We start from the raw sequence: 20,220 nt of genomic DNA, 5'->3' as shown, positions 1-20,220 counted from the left end.
TGGGCTGGGCGGGGTCCTAGAGAGAGGAAGGGGCGGGCCGCAGCTCTGAGCCTAGCCAGGGGCCCCCTCTAAGGGGGCTGGGTAGGAGGAGTCACGAGAGGGCAGATCCCCCCAGTGGGGTGTGTGAGCCTAGGGCCAGACCCTGGAGGAATGAATCCTGCCCCCACGACCCGGGGGTCCTCACTGAAGAAGTACAACGTCGACACTCACCACAGAGGGCCTGACCCAGTGACACAGACGAGGTTCACATGTGCTACTCACCCAGAACACCTGGTCTGGGGAGGACCCTGGTGGTCGGAGGGGCAGGGACGAGAGCAACGCCTGCGCAGGGCCCTGGAGCGAGACTTTCCGCTCAGCGACTTTCGCCCCCTCGGGGCCGAGTGCTCCCGCGGGGTCGGCCCCGCCCTCTACCCTGCGAGGGCGCGTCCTGGCCGCCCCGCCCACGCTGGCCCCTGCGCGGAGTCCGGCCAAGCGCCGCGGAGGGCGCGGGGATGCGCGGGGCGGCGGCGACCCTCCGCCGCAGGGCGAGGCCCGGGGGGCGCAAGGAGAGCGCCATGCCCACCCCCGGGAACGGCACAGGTAAGGGCAGAGGCTGCGGGCCTCGGGCGGGGGTCTGCGCCCATTACACAGACGGGAAAGGTGAGGGGCTGCGTGCACAGCCTCGGGCGGGAGCGGGTGGGGGCTGGCGGTGGGCTGCACTCTGCCGCGGGGAGGTGCACACCCGGCGGTTAACGCCCCCCGGCTCTCTCCGCCGCCCAGCGGGCGCCCCAGCGGAGCTGAAGCCCGGCAGCGAGTGCCCAGAAGCCAGGCGGCTGCGTTTAGCCGCGCGCCAGCCCAGGTGCGCGCCCTTTCCCAGTGGGGGCCGCCTCGGGGTGATGCGGAGGATGACTGCGCGACGGACTGGGGGAAACCGAAACCGGCCTTACCTCGGGGAGATGCTCCGGTTCGCCGGCTAGCTCCTCAGCCCCACTTTACAGGTGGGGAAACTGAGCTCGAGGGAGGAGAACGACAGTGGGGCCTGGGGTGTGGCTCCGGGGTCTCCGGACGGCTGACTGTTACCGTAAATGTTTCATTTCTGGATTGTTCTGGAGGAGGTTCGTCTTTCTGCCCGCCTTCGGTGTGGGGAAAGCGTCCGAAGCCCGGGGTTCGAATGTGCGCTTTGCGCCTTGAATGCGTCTGAAATGTAATCCTTTTAGAAACACAGATAAACCCAGACGTCGAACCCCCAGATGTTCCTGGAGGCTCACTGGAGGGCACACTGCCCGCTCCCCCTTAAGCCTGAGCGTCTCTGCTCACCTGTGCCCCAGGCCAGGCGCTGAATTGCGCGGGTGGAGGCCGGGCCTGGAGGAGCGGCCTGGCACAGGACACACCCCATTGGGCATGCAGCCAGTCAAGCTTAAAACAGTGACACCTGCCACCTTGGGAGCAATGACGGCTCTGTCTCCGCTGGGAAAACAGGCCCAGGGAAGTCAGTCTCAGAGCAGAGGCATGTGGATTGACGTTGTGAAAGCTAAGACCTGAGACCTGCCCCTGGCCTGGTGGGGTGGGTTTTTCTTTAACTCCCTCTGGCAGCCTGATGCCCCGTCCCGAATTTAGTGTTTCAGTGTGTGTAAAGAGAGGATAATGCGTGTGCGAGTTGGGCAGCGCTGCCTGGGGAGGTGAGTGTCCACTGTGAGGCTGAGGGACTTGCCCACAATCAGCCAAGGAGAGCCGGGGAGGCGGGGAGACTCTGGCTGCATACAGAAGACTGTTTTCAGAGAACTGTCCTGGGAGAAAGGGAGTCTCAGAGTCCAGTCCCTGCCCTCTATCTAGCTTGCCTGGCCTGGCCCCAGCCCTGCTACCCTGGGGATCCCAGCCTGTGAATCTTTCCCAGGAATTTGCGGTTGGAGCACCCCCCACCTTGGGGTATGTCTGGCCTCACTGTGTGCCTCAGTTTCTCCAAGTGCTAAGTGGTGGGCCTTGTATACCTGCCCAGGCTTGTGGAAGCCAGGGAAGGCCCAGTGCACCCACCCTCACCATGGGTTGTGCCCCAGGGTATCACTGTTGTCTGGACTGCTCTGCTCCGTAGCCTCAATATCTTAGGCTGTGAAATGGGCACCCACCTCTCCTTGTGGGGCAGTAAAAGATGGGTATGGGGGGGTCTTTAGAGACAGTTTGGCACTGTCTAAAACACAGGAATGGGATGCGTGTTTTTCCTGCAGTCTGTCAAATGGGTACATTATTCTGCTCTTCCTGGAGGAGGTATGCAAATCCAACCAGTCAGACACAGAGTCCTAGGATTCTGTCCTCATCTCCCATGCACAGCCAGGGAGGAGCAGACAGGGGGAGGCTGAATCGGAGCAAGGCCTTAAATCTTTGTTGAATGGCTCACTGGGAGGCTCCCCTCCCACTGCCCTTAGGCCCCTGGCCCTATTCCCAGGGCAGCTCCAGCACTCCCCAATGGAGGAGATTGTCCAGGAACACGGCCCTGCAAGAGGAATACCTCGGGGTTTCAGTGACCAGAGATGACCTCCCATACCCCTGAGAGGGGGCAGCAGAAGAACTGCAGGGGAGGATGAGGACGTGCTCTGTGGACGTCCTCTTGGCTTCACCCCTGCAGGCCAGCCCCACAGCCAGCCTGGGCCGGTTTGACGAAAAGACCGAAACCTGGAGGGAGTGGGTGGGCGTTGGTCTCCCACCAGGGTACAGACAGAGCTGCTGGTTGAAAGAGGCTCTCTGGGAGCCTCAGTGTTCTCTCCTGAGAGATTCAGAGTGGAGGGGATGGGGGCACGGGGCTTGCGCTCTTACTGGGTTGGAATTAACCTGGTCATGTTCTGGAGGATGTACCATTCTCATGTGAGCTGACCTGCTGTCAGCGGACTGCCTGGGAGACCCAGGTCTGGACTGTAGCCAGGGACCAGAACCGCAGTCGTTCTGAACCCTGTGCCTGCCTCAGGACACAGCCAGGGCGTGGGCCTCCTGCACGTGGCTCTCCCCACTGCTGGGGTCTTGTGGGTGGGAATGGGGAGTGACTGACTCTCCAGAGAGTACCTGTGCACCCACACCCCTCACCCATTTTGATTTCTGTCTGAGAAATCCCTCCTGTGGGTTCCTCTTTCCACTTGAGGATGCTGAAACTCAGAACAAGGAAGTGACTTTCCAATCCCGCAGTGACCCAGGCCCACAGTGGGCGAGTCCAGGAGCCTGCCTCCCCCATCTCCCCATTGTCCCTGTTGTCCGCAGCCATGGCCAACATGAAAGGTTAACTTATTTACCTCCCAGCGGATGCGGTCAGGGTTTGAGGGCTGTTTTGGCTCCAGGAAGGAGGATGGGAGGGATGGTCCTGTGGTCCAAGGTTCCAGATAAAAGATTAACAAGCAAGGATTGTTCTTACCCCCACTGGCCAGGCAGGCTGGGGGAGGCATGGGCTGGAAGGACAGGGTATGCAGGCCAGGCCATACACCCGCTGTGTGTTAGAGGGTGGGAGAGAGCATTGCCTGGCACTGGGGAGTGAGTTGGGGGAGTTGGATGCACACTTGATGGGCTGATCTGCCTCTCCACTGTCCAGTGACTTTATAAGGTTTGCTTTTGTTTTGCATCTTGCCTACATCAAATCCATTCCTTTTTTTTTTTCCTGTTGTTTTTCCTCTCTTTTGAGATTTATTTGTACATAGTGAAAAAAAAGATGAATTTATAAAGGGTGCAGAGGAAAAAAATGCACCAAAGATTGAGGGGTGCAGGGGTCCAGCCAGAGGAGGGCTGGGGGAATGCAGCATCCAGTGTGTGAGTCGGGCCGCAAGTGGGCAGGGCCAGGCACCAGGGCTGAGTGGGGCTGGAAGGAAAGGACAGCTGGGAGTTGGGGGTGGGGTGGAGACCAGGCCTAGGAAGGATATACAGGGGCAGCTGGGTGTCGGTGAGGATTTTCAGCAGGGGATGGAGGAAGTGGGATTTGCCTCTTAAACATCATGTGTAGGGAGGGACTGTTGGGGGCCCAGCTAGAGCGTCTGGAGGCCTCCAGGCTGTGGAGGGTGTAGTGAGGAATGAGAGAAGAGGCTGGGTTTGCAGTGGTTAGGGGATGTCTCTGGAATGTCTCTGGAGCCAGCTGGTGGTTTCTTGGAATATCCTTAGGAGATGGGTAGACTGAAGCCCTCATCGTCCCCTGACCCTGTGCCACCTTCCTGCCCCGTCTGGCCTGTGTGTCACAAGTTGGGTAGAAAGGTCTGGTGGGGGGCACTGCCAGTGTATACCTAGGGCCTTCAACAGGTCTGTGGACCTCAGTTTCCTCATCTGGAAAATGAGCCCAGCCCAAAGTGTCTGCCAGCCTTCCAGGCCCAGAGAAGGGATGCAGGACATCCTGTTGGAGTAAGGGGATGGCAGATAAAGGTGTCTTGGCAGAGTGTCATGGTCTCGGGGAAGACTTGGGTCTGAGTCTGGGGGTAGCAGGTGCAGACCCAGACTTGTGTCTGGATACTGTGGACTTAGGATGGGGGATAGAAGTGAGGTATTAAACCTCCTCCCAGGGGCATTCCTGAGCTCCCAGGCACAGGTTTAAGGCCTCTACCTAGTGGTCCCACTCTTCCTATCACCCTGAAGAGCAGGTCATCCTATTTTGCAGGTTGGCAAACTGAATCTGACCAAGTCTAGGACCTAAGCCTAGAGGTGGTGGAGCAGGGCCAGACCTGGTGGAGAGGGGCTGGGGCTGAGAGGGTGATCCTAGCAGACCAGGCCCACTTGGCTTCTCTGCCTTCGCCTCCCTGCTTGATTGGGCTCTCAGATTACTGGAGTTGAGCTCCTTGCCTCCCAGGTAGGGGAAGGTTCCATGATGTACTCACTGCAGGGAGGGGCCTTGGGCAAGGCTCATCTTCCCCCTGCTCTTTCTTTTCAGAGTTATTTCCTCAGACCTTTCATTTTCATTTTGAAAAGAGGACCTGTTCGAACATACACTTGGGCTTGAAGCAGGGGCTCCCTGCCTCTGATGGGCGTGAGACACCTGTATTGGCTGGCCAGAAATGCAGAGTGTGAGGCCACAGGTCTGGGTAGAGAGGCCATGACGCCTTTTAAAGCCCCCATTCTGAGTCTCTCGGCGGCCCTCCTGCCCCCAGCCGCGCAACATGCATGGTCATGGGCAGTGGCGTTTTCACTGGGCCTGGGCTGTGAATTCTCTTGGACCTTTCCCTTGAGTCTTCAGTTTGACGCATACCCTGGAAGCATCCACACCTCAGGCCTGTTCCCTTTCTCTGGCATCGCCCCTCTCCCTCCCACCTTGGTGAGATTCCAGGAGCCAGGACAGGCTCTGGGCCTCTTGTGGGGAGGGCTTATTTCTGTCATTGAAGCTATGTGAGCCCCTTGGGTGATGAAACAGCGGCCGTGCCTGCCTCGGGATTGCATGTCACCATAGCGGAACCCAGCAGATGTACAGGATGTGGCTGTTGACAGCCGGGCCCTTTCCCCACGACAGGGGTGGTTTCCTTGCTGGGTTGGGGCTGCATGTCATCTCAGTCAGCCCCCGCCCAGTCTTGCCCGCTGCCGCATTTACGGGTGAGTTGAGGACCGAATTGGTAACCTGGTCACCCCACAGGTTCAGTGTGGTTTATACCCAGATGTGTGTGTCTGTAGAACCAGCCTGCTGCCTCCATTTCTGAAACTTCTTCTTCTGTCTGTGACTCCCCATGCCAGGGCCAGCTAAGCTGGTAGTGCAGGATGTGGACTGGGCTCTGGGTAGGGAGATGGGCAGCCACCCCCTGGGGCATATGAGGCAGTCAGATAAATTCAACAGTGATGCCTAAGGCTTTCTCCCCACATTAAAATTTTTTTTTAAACATACCACAGAGGGAAGAATTTATATCCACACATCCCCCAGCTCTATCCTACCCTTAACTTTTCACCAGACCTGCTTCATCTCATCTCTTGCCATCTTTTTGTCCCTCCCTCACAGCATCTTATTTTTTTGATAAAGTTCTAGTTGCATCTTTAAAGGATAAACACAGGTTTATCCCTTCCTCCTTTTATTTGCCAGGTGCTGGGAATACAAGTGCCCACGAAGCTCCCACCCCTGCTGATCCCTTCCAAAGGGCCCTCCCTTCTCCGAGGGCCTCATGGGGCTGGGGAGAAAGAAGGTGCTTAGCCACAGAAGAATGGAGAAGTGGCATTTCTAAATGGGGGACTGGGAAGTGTTGCTTTCCGGTGACCCTGGGGAAGGGGCCATGTGGCTGGCCTGTGGCTGCCCTGCTGTGTCTGCCCAGTTCCAAAACTCCAGTCCACTTCCCTGGCTGGAAGGACAACACAGGTCCAAGTACACAGATCCTGAAAAAGAAAAGAGATTTCTCCTGGAGAAGTGCTGATCACAGCTTTCAGCTATTAGGTTGTCTGTTCACTCATTTATACATGCATTCGTTCATTCATTTCTACTTTGGCACCTGTGGAAACACAGTATGATGATTAATTAAGGGCCTATACTCTGGAATCAAGAGTACTACCGTACTACTGTGTACAGTACTGAGTACTCAGTACTCTGTACTGAGTATTGAGTACTGGGTGACCCAAGGCCAGTGAGGGTAATCCGGAAATGTCTGACCGGGGGCTCAAAGTTGGTGCTGTGTCCTCCTTGCCCTGCCTCCCTGGGACTCCCAGCTCAGGCTCCTTACCCCTTCCTGCCTGTCCCCTGCTGCAGGGGAGAACTGCTGCTTAGGTCTTCCTAAGGTGCCCTCTGCCCCTCCCCTTTTCCCACAACCTCACTAACCTGGTGGGCTGGTTTTTTTGAACTAGACCAAGCCAAAAGTAATAACTTAGGTTTCAAATTCACACCTCTTTAATTGAGATAAATATTTCCCCTGAATTTTTCTAACAGGCTTTATTGAGGTATTATTCATGTGCCATACAACTCACAGATTTAAATTTTACATTTAAAGTGTACAACTCGATAGCTTTTAGTCCATTCAGATACGTACAACTATCACCACAGTCAATTTTAGGACATTTTCATCATCCCAAAAGGAAGCCCTACGTAACTTAGAGTTCACCTCCCAATTCCCCCTCTCCCTTACCCCAGACAACCACTGATCTGCTTTCTGTCTCTATAGATTTGCCTGTTGTAGACATTTCATATGAATGGAATTATACAAAATGTGTTTTTTTTGTGACTGGCTAGTTTTGAAGGTTCATCCACATTGTAGCACATCAGTTCTTCAGATAATATTCCATTGTAAGGGTGAGCCATATTTTAGCTCACCATTTAGCAGTTGATGAACATTTAGGTGGGTTTTACTTTTTGGCTATTATGAATAATGCTGCTAATGAACATTGGTGTTCAAGTTTTTCTATAGATGTGTTTTCCTTTCCCTTGGGTATATTGTTGGGAGGGGCATGACCGCATCATTTGGAAGTGCTCTGAAAACTGTTAGAGAAGCTGCGAAGTGGCTGCCCCATTGACATTCCCGGCTGCAGTGTGTGAGGGCTCCAGTTTGTTTACATTCTTGGTACACCTGTTATCATTTTTTTCATGTGTCTTTTTCATGGTAGACATGAAAAAGTACCTCCCTGTGGGTTTGGTTTGCATTTCCTTGAAGCTAGTGATGTTGAGTATCTTTTCATGTGCTTGTTGGTGGCCCCTGGTATATCTTTATAGAGAAATGTCTGTTCATATCTTTTGCCCATTTATAAATTAGGTTGTCTTTTTATAATTCAGTATAATAATTTATACACTCTAAATGCAATCCCTTTTCAGACAGATGCTTTTGTAAATATTTTCTCCCACTCTGAGGGTTGTTTTTTCACTTTCTTGATAGTATCCTATAAAGCACAAATTTTTTCGTTTTAGTGAAGTCCAATTTATCCATTTGTTTTGTTGTTTGTCTTTTGGTAATCATTGAGAAACCATTGCCATTGGAAGGTCAGGAAGATTTACCCTTATGTTTTCTTCTAAGAGTTTTTATGGTTTTTATCTGTTATATTGAGATCTTTGACTCATTTTAAGCTAATTTTTTTATATGATATAAGGAGAGGTCCAACTTTCTCCTTTTGCGTGTAAGTCTTGTTTTCATGGCACCAAATCATTGAAAAACTATTCTCCTCCTGTTTAACTGTCTTGGCATCCATGTTGAAAATCAGCTGACTGTAAATAGTTTATGCCTTGAGTTTAAATTCTTGCATTGGCCTGCATGTCTGTCTGTATAGCGGTGTCCTCTGTTTTCATCACCATAGCTTTGTGATAAAATTTGAACTAAGGAAGTTTGAATCCTCCAACTTTGTTCTCCTTTTTCAAGATTGTTCTGTGTGTGCTATTCTAGGTCTTTTTGCCTTTCCTTATGATTTGTAGGATCAGTCTGTCAGTTTCTGTGAAAGCAGCAGCCAGGACTCTGATGAGGGTTATGCTGAATCTGGGTTATGCTGAATAAGGGTTAACTGTTAAGTGAGCAGAGGAGCATTGCCATCTTAAACCATACTAAGTCTTCTGACCCCCTAGTATGTCATGTATTTCTATTTTTTTAGATCTTCTTAAATTTCTCTAAACATGCTTTGTAATTTTTAGTTTCAGTTTTACCCTTCTTTTGTTAAATTTTGTTCCTAAGTAGTTTATTCTTTTTGATGCTCTTGTAAATGGAATTGTTTTCTTAATTGCATTTTTAGTTTGCCCTCATTGCCACTGTACTGAAATACAATGGATTTTTGTGTGTTGATCTTGTATACCATAATCTTGATGGACTCATTTATTAGTTCCTGTAGAATTTTTTTAGCAGTTTCCCAGGGATTTTCTAGATATAGGATCATGCCATCTAATAGAGAAGCTTTGCTTCTTCCTTCCTAATGTGGATGCTGTTTAATTTTCTTAATTAATTGCTCTGCTCACTAGCTTGGGACCATTTCCATTTTTTTTTCCTAACATAACCATTTTTTCTGTTGTGACTTTTGTGTAAGTGCTGTTTATATAAGAAAGATGCTCTGTTACATCTAAGTTGCAACCCACACTCCTTTGTTCTGCTATTGATTAGGAATCTTAAGCTGTGTGTCAATCCTGTCTGTGGGTTCCCTCTCTATCTGTGGGTGTTGGGCAGGTCAGCCACCTCTCCAAGCTTGGTGGCTCATGTTAAAATGATATAATGTCCTCTGCAGACAGTTGAGTGCCACATGAGGGCAAGAATTGGGGTCCTTCTTGACCAGATGTTTCTATCAGACCTGCATTGCTATTGTTAATGTGACACCAACAGTGGATATCTCAGGCAGGGAAGCCCAAATCCTCCCAGACGTGTGGTTTACATGACAACCATGGCCTAGCACACTTACACCCCATCACCCTCAGCATGTCACCCAGCCTTGCTGTGCTTCAGTTTCCCCATCTGTGAGGTGAAGATGGGTGGTCTTCTCATATGGCCGAAATGTAGTGAACCGTCCATTAGGTGCCCAGTGTTGCTTATGCTCTTCCAATGGTCAGTCCCCACTCCCTGCTAGGTACACAAGCCACAAGGACGCCCAGGCACAGACTCCTCCCTCCAGCCTTTTAGCCTGATGAGGCACCCGCTGGGTTCTTGGTAGGGTGGGGCAAAGGGGTGGACTACATGCAGCTTGGCCAACCTCACCCAAATGATGTCTCTGACTGTCGCTGCCCCACACCAAGGGTCTTGGGCAGCCTTGGTCTCCTTGAGGGCAGAATGCAAGACTGAGGCTGAAGCCTAGCTCTCTCACTGCCCTGTTAACACCCTCACCCTAAGTGGGGCAGGGCCAGCAGGTTCATGCAGGGGGCGGCCTGACCTTCTTGAGCCTCGATTTCCCCTCTGGACAGGGCTGGTTGTGCGCAGACATGGAGGTCTGTCACGAGGTACGTGAGTGCATGTGTGTGACCCTCCTTAGTGACTGCCATGGCCCTTTGGGCAGTCGCAGGCATGGTCTGTCCCCACAACCTATATGACCCCGTGTCCCATGCGTTCCTCGGTGGACCCCCTGTGGGGCTGCTTCCAGGTGGGTGTGGATTTTGGAGGACTCTCCAGCCTACTACATATGTCCTGGGTGTGTGTTTTGAAAACAGAGCTCACAGAGTTTGCTGGTGAATTGGTTGTGGACTGAGAAAAGGAAGTCCAGGGAGGTTCTAAATGTGAGGGCTAGAGCAGGTAAAGAAGAGAGGAGCTGGTGGCTAACATCAGAGTTAGACTAGGGGAACCAAGTGATGAGCAGGCTGGCCAGGGCAGGAGCTTGGCTGGGTGTGGCGGGCTGAGTGGGCCTTAGGACATCTATGCCTGCTGCCCAGGGCACGGTCCTGGCTGGAGGCATCCCATGGAGGTCAGGCGCAGCGTTGTTTTAGGTTGATGTGGAATAACAGGGTCCTCATTCTGGGCAGCGCTAGCCCCTGTCCCAGTCCCCACCCTTGCTCCCACCTAGCAAGGGAGTTGAACACAGATGCTGCCTCTGGTCATTGTGGCCACAGACACGGGCCGGACAGCCTGCTCAACCAGTCTCCCTTTTGTCCCTTTTGAGGCTAAGCACTTTATACACCAGTAGTACCATCAGAAAGTTCCAGAAAAGCAGAAGGAAGAGCCTCTTGCACTCGGGCACGAGGAGGCATGCTCCAGAACATCGGTAGCCACTTCATTCCATATTCTTGAAGGCCAGAAACAACGCACACATCCATCTGTCAGCAGGAACAGGGAAGCATACGGGGCATCTGTACAGTGGGGCTCTGCTCCACCATAAATATGGACAGCTGCCAACACACACAGCACGACCCCTCTTTCATGCTAAACAAGGGAAGCCAGACACGAAGAACACATGATGTATCTATCACACGTGTATATCAAGAGGGTAGGCCCAGAGCCTCCTTCTGTGGTTCAGAATCTCTGCCCTGCAGCATAGGAGCTGTGTTACTTCAGGAAACGGTTAAACCACTCTGTGCCTCAGTTTGCTCCCCTGCCAAATGGGGAGGTATTTTGTGGATTGATGAGTTAATACATGTAAAGCATTTAGAACAGCATCCAGCACACAGTAAATTCTGTATATGTCCTTATATAAGGACATCGTTGTAACACTTTGTAATGCCATCATTGCTGGCATTCATGTCAGATGTACTCTGATTAACGGCACTGATGCCCACAGCTGGAGATGTGGGTGTAGACAAATACCTTGTTATAGAAATCCTGGCAGCGGATCGTAAGTACTTACGTTGGCTAAATTCTCAGATTTATATACCGGCATAAAGCTCTGAATACACTTTACCAAACTCTGTCCAGAAAGGTTTGGGTCTGCACCCCCATCGGCAAGTCAAAGAGGAGTTGTTCCCAGGCCCTTGCTAAATTCACATGTGGGTTTTTTTTTTGTTTGTTTGTTTGTTTTTACGTTTTGCAAGTGGAGGAGTGAAAGATTAGCTCTCATTTGAATTAGTGTTTCTTCTGTTACTATGAGGCTTCCCAGGTGGTGCTAGTGGTAAAGAACCCGCCAGTACAGGAGATACAAGGGACTTGGGTCCTATCCCTGGGTCAGGAAGCTCCCCTGGAGAAGGGCATGGCAACCCACTCCAGTACTTTTGCCTGGAGGATCCCATGGATAAAGAAGCCTAGCAGACTACAGTCCATAGGGTCACAAAGAGTCGGACACAACTGAAGTGACTTAGCACTAACAGTTACTACGAAGGCAAGCGTTTTCTCGTATCTGTTGGCTACTTGTTTCTTATGAGTAGCTTGTTCACACATCGGTTCATTCTGTTTTACTTGGATGTTCAGCTTTTGCTGATGCGTTAAGATCTCTTTATAAATTACGGGTGTTGAACTTTTGTCCTGTGTTTTCTAAATATCTTTTCCTAATTTTTTCGTCTGAATTTGCTTTTCAGTTGTTGTTGTTCAGCTGCTAAGTCATGTCCAATGATTTGTGACCCCATGGACTGCAGCACATTAGGTTCCCCTGTCCTTTTCCCAGAGTTTGCTCAAATTCATGTTGATTGAATCAGTGATGGTATCTAACCATCTGATCCTCTGCCACCTCCTTTTCCTTTTGCCTTCAATATTTCCCAGCATCAGAGTCTTTGCCAATGAGTTGACTCTTTGCATCAGGTGGCCAAAGTATTGGAGCTTCAGCATCAGTCCTTCCGATGAATATTCAGGGTTGATTTCCTTTAAGACTGACTGGTTTGATCTCCTTACAGTCCAAGGGACTCTCAAGAGTCTTCTCCAGCACCACAGTTCAGAAAAATCAATTCTTCAGTGCTCAGCTGTGCAATATTGTTCTTTCCAGCTTTGGACTTTACTTTCACTACCAGACACATCCACAGCTGAGCATCATTTCTGCTTTGGTCCAGCCTCTTCATTCTTTCTGGAGTTTTCAGTAATTGCCCTATGCTCTTCCCCAGTAGCATATTGGACGCCTTCTAACCTTGGGGGCTCATCTTCCGGTGTCATACCTTTTTGCCTTTTCATACTGTTCTTGGGGTTCTTGTGGCAAAAATACTGGAGTGGTTTGCCATTTCCTCCTCCAGTGAACCACTTTTGTCAGAACTCTTCACTAAGACCTGTCTGTCTTAGATAGCCCTGCACGGCCTGGCTCATAGCTTCATTGAGTTATGCAGGCCCCTTCTCCATGACAAGGTTGTGATCCATGAAGGAGTTTTCAGTTATTAGGGAATAACAAAAGTTTGTGTTGTTTACTCTTCATGAAATCACATCTGTCAATCTCTTTCCTTCCTTTTTCCCCCCTTGATTCTGCGTTTTAAGCTGCACTTGGATAATAGTTGTCCTTTTGCTTTTATTGTCTTTAGATGTGTGTTTCTTTTATCAACACAATGGTCTTCAGCACCTCTAGATTTCACTTAATGTAGGGATTACACTTTGACCACATGGATGCCACTGTTGCTTGTCTGGGTGACTGACCTTCTCCAGAGCACATATGGTCGTTGGGTCAGGTGAGGTCTCCTGCCAAGCCCCTGCCCCCAAGGGTGGGGTCCTCACGTTGTCTCCCCTCTCTTCTCTCCTAGGCATGTGTGTGCAAGTGCAGCAGCCCCTGCAGGGCACCTTCCAAGTACTTCGTGGGGACGGCACTTCTGTGGGGACTGTCATCGTGTTCCACTGCCCCTCGGGCCACCAGATGGTGGGGTCTGGCCTCCTCACCTGTGCCTGGAAGGGAAACATCGCTGAGTGGTCTTCAGGGACCCCCATGTGCAAGAGTGAGGCCCATTCTGCCTGAGCTGCCCCCAGCTCAGCAGTGCCCCCTGGGGGGAGTGCTGATTTTGTCACATGGATGGCATGGGTGTCCACAGAGAAGGTTCCATGGGTGTCTGTATAAGGTCCTGTTCCCAGGGCTGGTGATCCCTTGGGGCTCCATCTCTGCAGTATAGACTCAAGTTCTAGTAGTTGCTTCAGATTCTAGCACTGCCACTGACTTGGCCTGTCATCTCCAAGAGGTGACTCATGTGTCTGAGGTAGCACTTTACCTGTTAAGCAGAAAACTGCATTTCATTCATGTGTTATTTCATGCACAGATGCAGCAAAGCTTAATAGGATATTCCATGTGCCAAGAATTCTAGGACTGGGGAATGGGATTGCCTGGCTGTGGGGCTCAGTCTGGAGGAGGAGATGGTTTTCTATATTTCCTCTACAGGGTGTTGAAGAATAATACTTAGCACAGTATTTTCCAAAGTGAGGCTACGTATGTTGTGTTAATGTGTATTGTGCATTGAAAAGGGCTCTGTAGTCAATATAATTCGGAAAAGACTGGGTTAACAGGCTGCAGGACTTCTCAGAGCCTTTAAAATACTCATGTGGTGGTTGAATTTCTGAGAAGGAGAGTGTCTCTTAGGATTAGACTCCAACAAGAGATAGAAAACCCAAGATAATGAGGGTTACCAAAGTAATGGGGGATTATGAGAGGTTTTTCTTGCCTCTGGCCCTCAGGATGGGCAGTCCTAGGCCTGTATAGTGCCCCCTGCTGGGGACCCAGGCTCTTTCCATATTGTGGCTCTGTTGGGCATGACCTCAACTGCATGATCCATGGAGTTGTTACAGGATTAGTTGCAGGGCAAGAAAGGCTCTTAGAAGTTGTCCCACACCCCTGCCCCACTGTTCACCACTGGCCAGGATGTGGTCATGTGAAGGGAAACTGTAGTATTCAGTCAGGATGGCCAGTGTCCAGTTAGGGCAGAGGGACTAGGAAATGGAAAGTGTGATCCATATCTACTACATAGGAAAATATGCAGTGTTGTTCAAATTAGGATTCTGGGCCTCAATTTCAAGAACATCCTTTAGAACCTGATAGAACTAGTACTTGGCACATAGCTGATAATGTGCCAAAGGCCCTTTGACCCCAAACACTGGTGTTTTCCTTTTTTCCACACCTTCCTAGAAAGTGACCTAAGAAGGCACATAGGCCCCCAAAGGGTTTTGCCAGCTTGCGGCATTGTGAAAATAGACCATGTGTTGTCTACTGTTCTCTGGTCTCAGGAGTCCAGTCTACAGGGGATGGAGCCAAAGAGACCATCACTGAACTCCCTGTTAGAGCTTCCCCCAGTATGCCACCCAAAACTCCTGCACACTCACCAGAACCCTGCTTAAATACCCGCTTCTTGGGGGCAGTCTTACCTGGTAGCCCTACCCCTACAACAGTTTTCACAGACCTTCACCTCATCTGTCAGTAGCTCCCTGGCTTCCCCATGGAACGGGGCTCCCCGAGGGCAGGCTGGGCCCAAGAGCTGGTCTTGTCTCCCTCACAGCTGTGCCCCCCTACGAAACCTTTGGCTTCAAGGTGGCCGTGATCTCCTCAGTCATCAGCTGCGCCATCATCATGCTCATGTCCATGGCCTTCCTCACCTGCTGCTTCGTCAAGTGTGTGAAGAGGGGTGAGCAGCGGCGATCCGACAGGTACAGTGACCTGACTGCTGCGGGACACCTGCTGGACACTTCGGGACCCCTGGGGTGTCAGGGAACGGGGCTGCTGCGATCGTGGCCTCTTGCTGTTCACAGAGCATCTAGGCCGTGGCTTACTTGTTTGGTCTTTTGTAAGACAGGTGACAGGGACACAGGGGCCTTTCTCATTCTGCTGACTGTGCACACCCCCAGTGTATGCTCTGCTGTGTGTGGACGTGCACGGCTGACCGCACGATGGGCCTGCAGGTGGAGTCTGACTCACCTCTACTTTTCTTCACAGAAATTTACCCTGTTTTTGTGTGTGTGTGTGTGTGTGTGTGGAGGTGGGTTTTGTGGGGTATTTTTTTTTTAACTGTGGTAAAATATTTACAACATAATAAGAGTTACCATGAGCAGCATCTTTCAGTGCACAGTTCAGGGGTGTTGGTTATATTCACAGTGCTGTGTCATCATTGGCTTGATTCATTGCAAGATCTTTCCACCACCTGTCTTTGTAAGTGGTTTTTCTGGCACTTACTCATCACCCATGACTGCCTTCTCCCTACAGCAGCAGAAGTGTCCAGACCTAAAATTCTCACTCTTGGCCTTGCAGAGGCTTGCAGGACACGCTTGCACCTGAATGTCTCTCCCCCCATCTCTCCCCAGGGCAAACCAACTGTGGCTCCAGCTGAGAGGCGAGGATTTGGAGACGGTGCAGGCTCCCTACCTCGGCCTTAAGGGCATCAGCAGCGACAGCAGCATCAGTGGAGGGTCCAGGATCCAGCCTGTCCAAGTGCATGACAATCGCAGCTTCACCACGTGGGCATGGGCAGGGCAAGGAGGGCGGCAGGGCAGTGATAAGGGCGGGGTGGGAGGTGCCTGGCTTGGCCAGAGAACCTGGACGCCAAGGGCACTCACAGTCCGCACATGCTGTGAGTCCAGGCCCACCAAGGCCTCGACTCCCATCTGTCAGACGAGCTGATGGTCCTTAGCTGCAACCTGTGCCTGACCGTGTACCCTAGTACCTGGAGCTGCCCTCCACTCCATGTCTTTATCTTGTCACCCCGTGTCCAGAGAAGGAAGCTTCCAGAAATGAGTATTACCCTTCACCAGGACCCACAGGGCCCTGTCAGTTTGCTCCGTCTTCCCGTCTCTCTCCCTGCCCCTCTGTCTCTCCGTTTCTGTCTCTCCTTGTTTCGCTTTCAAAACACACGCACACTTTTTATGAACCAGTTCAAGGACATTTTTTACATACTTTTTTTTGACTCAAGGAGTCTAATCTTGGCGGAATGTGGACTGCAGATAGAACATCTCCCAGTGTTTTTACCAGCTTTGAGTGAGCACCCTCTGTCCCAGGGCTTCCCGGTGTCTGGGCTCCTTAAATCGGACAGGATGTTTGTCTTTGGTGGTGATTCCCTTGGCACACTCAAGGCCAGTGGTCTCCTACAGACTCTGTATTCTGGACTGGCTTGGCGTTCCTGCATGACTCACTTGAGCAGCATTTCTGGTGCAGGTGCCCCGTGAGTGGTGTTGGTGTGTATCATGGATGTAGGCTGGGCTATTGCCCTGCAGGCATGAGGTCTGGGCCCTCTTGGCTGAGATGAGCCCGTTGTCAAGTGACAAAGACAGGATTCTGCTAAGGGTCACTCTGCTGCCCCCATGACCCCTGGCCTGTAGCCTTAGCATCCAGGGATGATCCAGCCAGAATCAGTTTTGGCCCTGGCGGTTACGGAATAATGATTTTAATTCCATTGTGATTCTGTTACTCCCTCTCTGAGGAATGAAGATGGATTTTGTCTTACCCTTCCTTTCCTTTTCATTTTGTTTTGTTGTTTTTGTATCACTCTGAACTCATAGGTATTCTTTTCTCAAACTTTAAAAAAAATTTTTTATTTATGGCTGTGCTGGGTCTTCGTTGCTGCTCGGGAGCTTTCTCTAGTTGTAGCAAGTGGGGGCTACTCTTTGTTGCAGTATGCAGGCTTCTCTTTGTGATGGCTTCCCTTATTGCGGAGCGGGGGCCCTAGGCTTGCTGGCTTCAGTAGCTACAGCACCTCCTCTCGCACAGGATGTTCTGGCCCATTGAGTGCTTTCTCTGCCCCTCCCTGGCATTGCAAGGTCAGTTTCTGCTCATTTCCTCAGTCCATCCCCCCAGGAACCTCCCAGGGAGCCCGTTGCTTGAGCCTGACACCTCTCTGTGTGACAACCACTCATGCCTTGTTTTCCAGCCTTGTACAGTGAGGATTATGGTGGGCCTCACTTCTTGGCCCTGTTGAGGTGATACAGGTCAATGGGCTTGACTGGGCCCGGAGTACAGTTTCAGTGAGTGCCAGCCGTTGTTGTTAATTCTTCTCTCGTCCCTGGTACGCACATGAGGAAACTGAGGTGCTAGAGGTGGTGGCCTGTGCAGGAGTAGCAGGGGCCTGTCTGATCCCACGTCCACGCTCAAAGTGCTGGGGCTGGCTGACTGCTAGGAATTGACTTCCTACCTCCTTCCCTTAAACTTCGGACACACGTTAGACATACATGGTGGTGGCCATGGCAGGAATGCCACCTTGCACCCTTTCCACCTGACCTGACACGTTGTGTTGCCATGGTGGTCCGAGGCCCCTGGAGCTTCACTCCAAACACTTCAAGTGCTGTGCTCAGGTTTAGGCAAATGCCTGTACTTAGAGCCGTTTTTCTTTTTTGAGATGGCATTTTGGGACGATCCTAGGAACAGATTGTTTAGGTCAAATAAGTCTGAATATTTTTGTTACCATATTCTTTCTCCAGGAACCCAGTACCAGTTGAGCCATTTTTACAGCTAGCCATTGCCAAACATTTATGATTTGTTTTCCATCACTTCCCTAGCAAGTGTGAGTTACATCGCTGGTTTTAATCAGCATTTATTTGATTAATATTGAGAAAGAGCATTTTCTCCTTCCTTTTGCTTACCAGTCGCATTGCTGGCTTTAGACATTTTTGGTCTGCTCTGCTGAATTGCCTGATGTTTTTTCTCATCAATACTGGAAGCTCCATGTACATTGTAGAAGAGATCCTTACCCATCAGCCAGCTGCCAGCACTTTCCTTTTTGTTTCAGTTATTTTCAGATTATGTTCAGGATATATTGGTAGTGCATATCCTTTTCATATAGTCACATTTCCTTGGCAGGTTTCAGAGCCTCTCCATTGCCGCCTGCCCTGTGACACCCTCTCCCCATTATAGACCTGTGACATACTGTCTGGTGTCTCAGTTGGGAAGAGCCCCAGTGGAATAGGGGAAGGAATTGTTGCATTTCAGGATGTATCATCCTAGGCAAGGCCTAGATGCCCCGGTTCTCCCACTGATTGGTGGTGAAATCATCTTTAGTAAGGTGAGGTTTGCCCCTTGACCTTACTTTTCTTTCATAAATGCTTCCCCGCACTCACATTGTGCCAGGCACTGTTCTAAGCTTTTCCAAACATTACTTGTTCTAACTGTAGGAGTAGGAACTATTTTTTTATCCCATTTTGAGAAACTTGTCCAGAATAACACAACTGCTAAGCATGAAGCTAGGTTTGAAGTCAGCTCCAAAGTCTAGCTCTAAAGTCAGTGGACTTGCTTACTAAGCTGATTTTCCTTTCCGCTAGTTAGTTTATTCACTCACCTATTCATTGAACCAACAGATAACATAATTCCTATTACTTAGAGCTTTCCTGAGGACTAGATGTGGGTGGGAATAGAAATCTGGGAAAGCTTCCTGGAAGAAGTGGTGCCTGAGGTGAACAGATTGGGAGAGCCTGTATTGGAGAGGAGAGAGAGAGCATCTTAAGGGGAAGAAGTAGCCAGGCAGCCTCAGGAAGCAGAAACCAGTGTAAGTGGGTGGGAGCAGGGCCAGGTGGACAAAGGTGGGGGCCAGGGTTTGCTCAGCTTGGAAATTGGGTGGGTTTGTGGCTTGGGGGCTAGAGGAGGCCACAAGGGAACTGAAGATATAGAAAGTAGGAGATCTGGCCCCAGAGTGCCAGAGGAGAGCCTGGCAAGAGTGAGGGTGTCCTCCAGAATGTTCCTGGGACCCCAGTGTCCCTTCTCTGCCTAAGGCATGCTGTTTCCACATAGTTTACACTCTGAATAAGCTTCCTTCCTCTAGAAAGCCCCAGGAAGGTGGGTGTGCTGCTCCTTGAGTCATCCCTCTTGTATGAAGGAGGGACTTGAGGCTCAGTGAGAGGCACCTATGGAGGGGCCTCCTTGGGTGCAAGGCAAGAGAAAACAGGGGCCCTCACCTTGGGGCAGCAATCTACCCCAGACCCATTGCAGACCAGGGCCTGGGTACCCAGCATGGGGGCAAAGTTGGAGTTAAATGGAGTCCTCACTCTTCCCCCACGCTCACACTTCCTCTTCCTGCAGAGACCTTGGCGAGGGTACCAGAGAGCTGGCCAGCGTGGCCCGAGGCGTGGACAAGGACTTCTGGACCGCTAGTGGCCCCACCAGCTCACCCCGCGCCCAGGTGATGGTGCATACAGCAAACCCAGGGCAGATCCTGCCTCCCTCCAGGCCAACTGTGATGCTCAGACAGCCTGCAGCCTACGTCCCAGGGTGACCAAAGCAGAGGCCAGAGCCTGCCCTCCACAGTGGGAAGGCCAGGACGACCCTACCAGCTGACACCTGCATCTCAACATGTGTCCAGCTCAAGATTGGTCAGTGAAATCAGCTTCCAGGCTTAGAGATCCCTCAGAGCATTGAGTTGGGGACCCTCTCAGGGGGTGACCTGTCCCAGGGGAGCCCAGCCATAGCTGTTTTTATAGACAGGGCTCCTTGAAACCACCACTGAGGTTCACAAAACCAGCTGCAGCCTCCCTCTAGTGAGGCTCCTTTGAAGAGACTGGAGGACATTTAGGCACATCTAGTTTTGCATAGCAGAGTGGAGGAGATGACAGCAGACTCCTCCACAGTTACAGCTGGCTGCCTGGTACCTACAAGCAGAGACCCAGCTGGGATGCTGCATCCATTATCTGTAAAGTTGTGGTAAGGGGTATGAAATAAACAATTCTTTGAAAAACAATAAAGGTAAGAATTACTGCCTCAGTTTTCAATCCCTGTGTAACAGAGCCTCAAATGTAGCAGCATAAAACTGTAGTTTCTTGTTATTTCAGCTTGGGATTCCAGGACTGCTGGGCTCTGCTGGCCAGTGCTCACAGCAGCTCCTCCCATGTGCTTGTGGTCAGCTGGATTGCTGCCAGGTGTCCCCAGAGACCCACGAAGTGGTGACCACCTCGAGTGGCCAGGCCTCCTCACATCACAGCAGCTGGTTTCCACAGTGAAAGTCCCAAGTGCAAACCTTACCTTTCAGGGCCTCCGAAATCACCCTCGGTCACTACTTTTGTGTTTCATTCAATGAGGGGAGGTACTTGGACTCCACTTCTCTCCTGAACCAGTTGAAATCCGACTTCCAGCCTTCTGAGATTTGGGGTGTGA

At 51.1% G+C, this 20,220-nt stretch overlaps 1 protein-coding gene and 1 long non-coding RNA gene across 3 annotated transcripts in view; one reads left to right on the top strand and one right to left on the bottom strand.

Moving 5' to 3' along the window:
• Nucleotides 1-1,281, bottom strand: part of LOC122709996 — a 31,390-nt gene extending 30,109 nt beyond the window's left edge. For both annotated transcript variants that reach the window (XR_006345795.1, XR_006345794.1), the window contains exon 1: nucleotides 927-1,281. This is a non-coding gene — a long non-coding RNA (uncharacterized LOC122709996). The remainder of the gene's footprint in view (nucleotides 1-926) is intronic.
• On the top strand, nucleotides 109-19,807 carry SUSD3 (sushi domain containing 3). Its single transcript, XM_043927430.1, has 5 exons — nucleotides 109-579; nucleotides 12,926-13,114; nucleotides 14,657-14,804; nucleotides 15,456-15,608; nucleotides 19,153-19,807. Exons 1-5 carry the CDS (start codon nucleotides 249-251, stop codon nucleotides 19,343-19,345), a joined length of 1,014 nt encoding a protein of 337 aa, XP_043783365.1. The 5' UTR covers nucleotides 109-248; the 3' UTR covers nucleotides 19,346-19,807.
• The last annotated feature ends 413 nt before the right edge of the window (nucleotides 19,808-20,220 follow it).

Source organism: Cervus elaphus, chromosome 16 (genome assembly GCF_910594005.1).
Source record: "Cervus elaphus chromosome 16, mCerEla1.1, whole genome shotgun sequence".
Taxonomy (NCBI): Eukaryota; Metazoa; Chordata; class Mammalia; order Artiodactyla; family Cervidae; genus Cervus; species Cervus elaphus.
The sequence above is the reverse complement of the archived record's forward strand: the minus strand, read 5'-3'. Positions and strand labels throughout refer to the sequence as shown.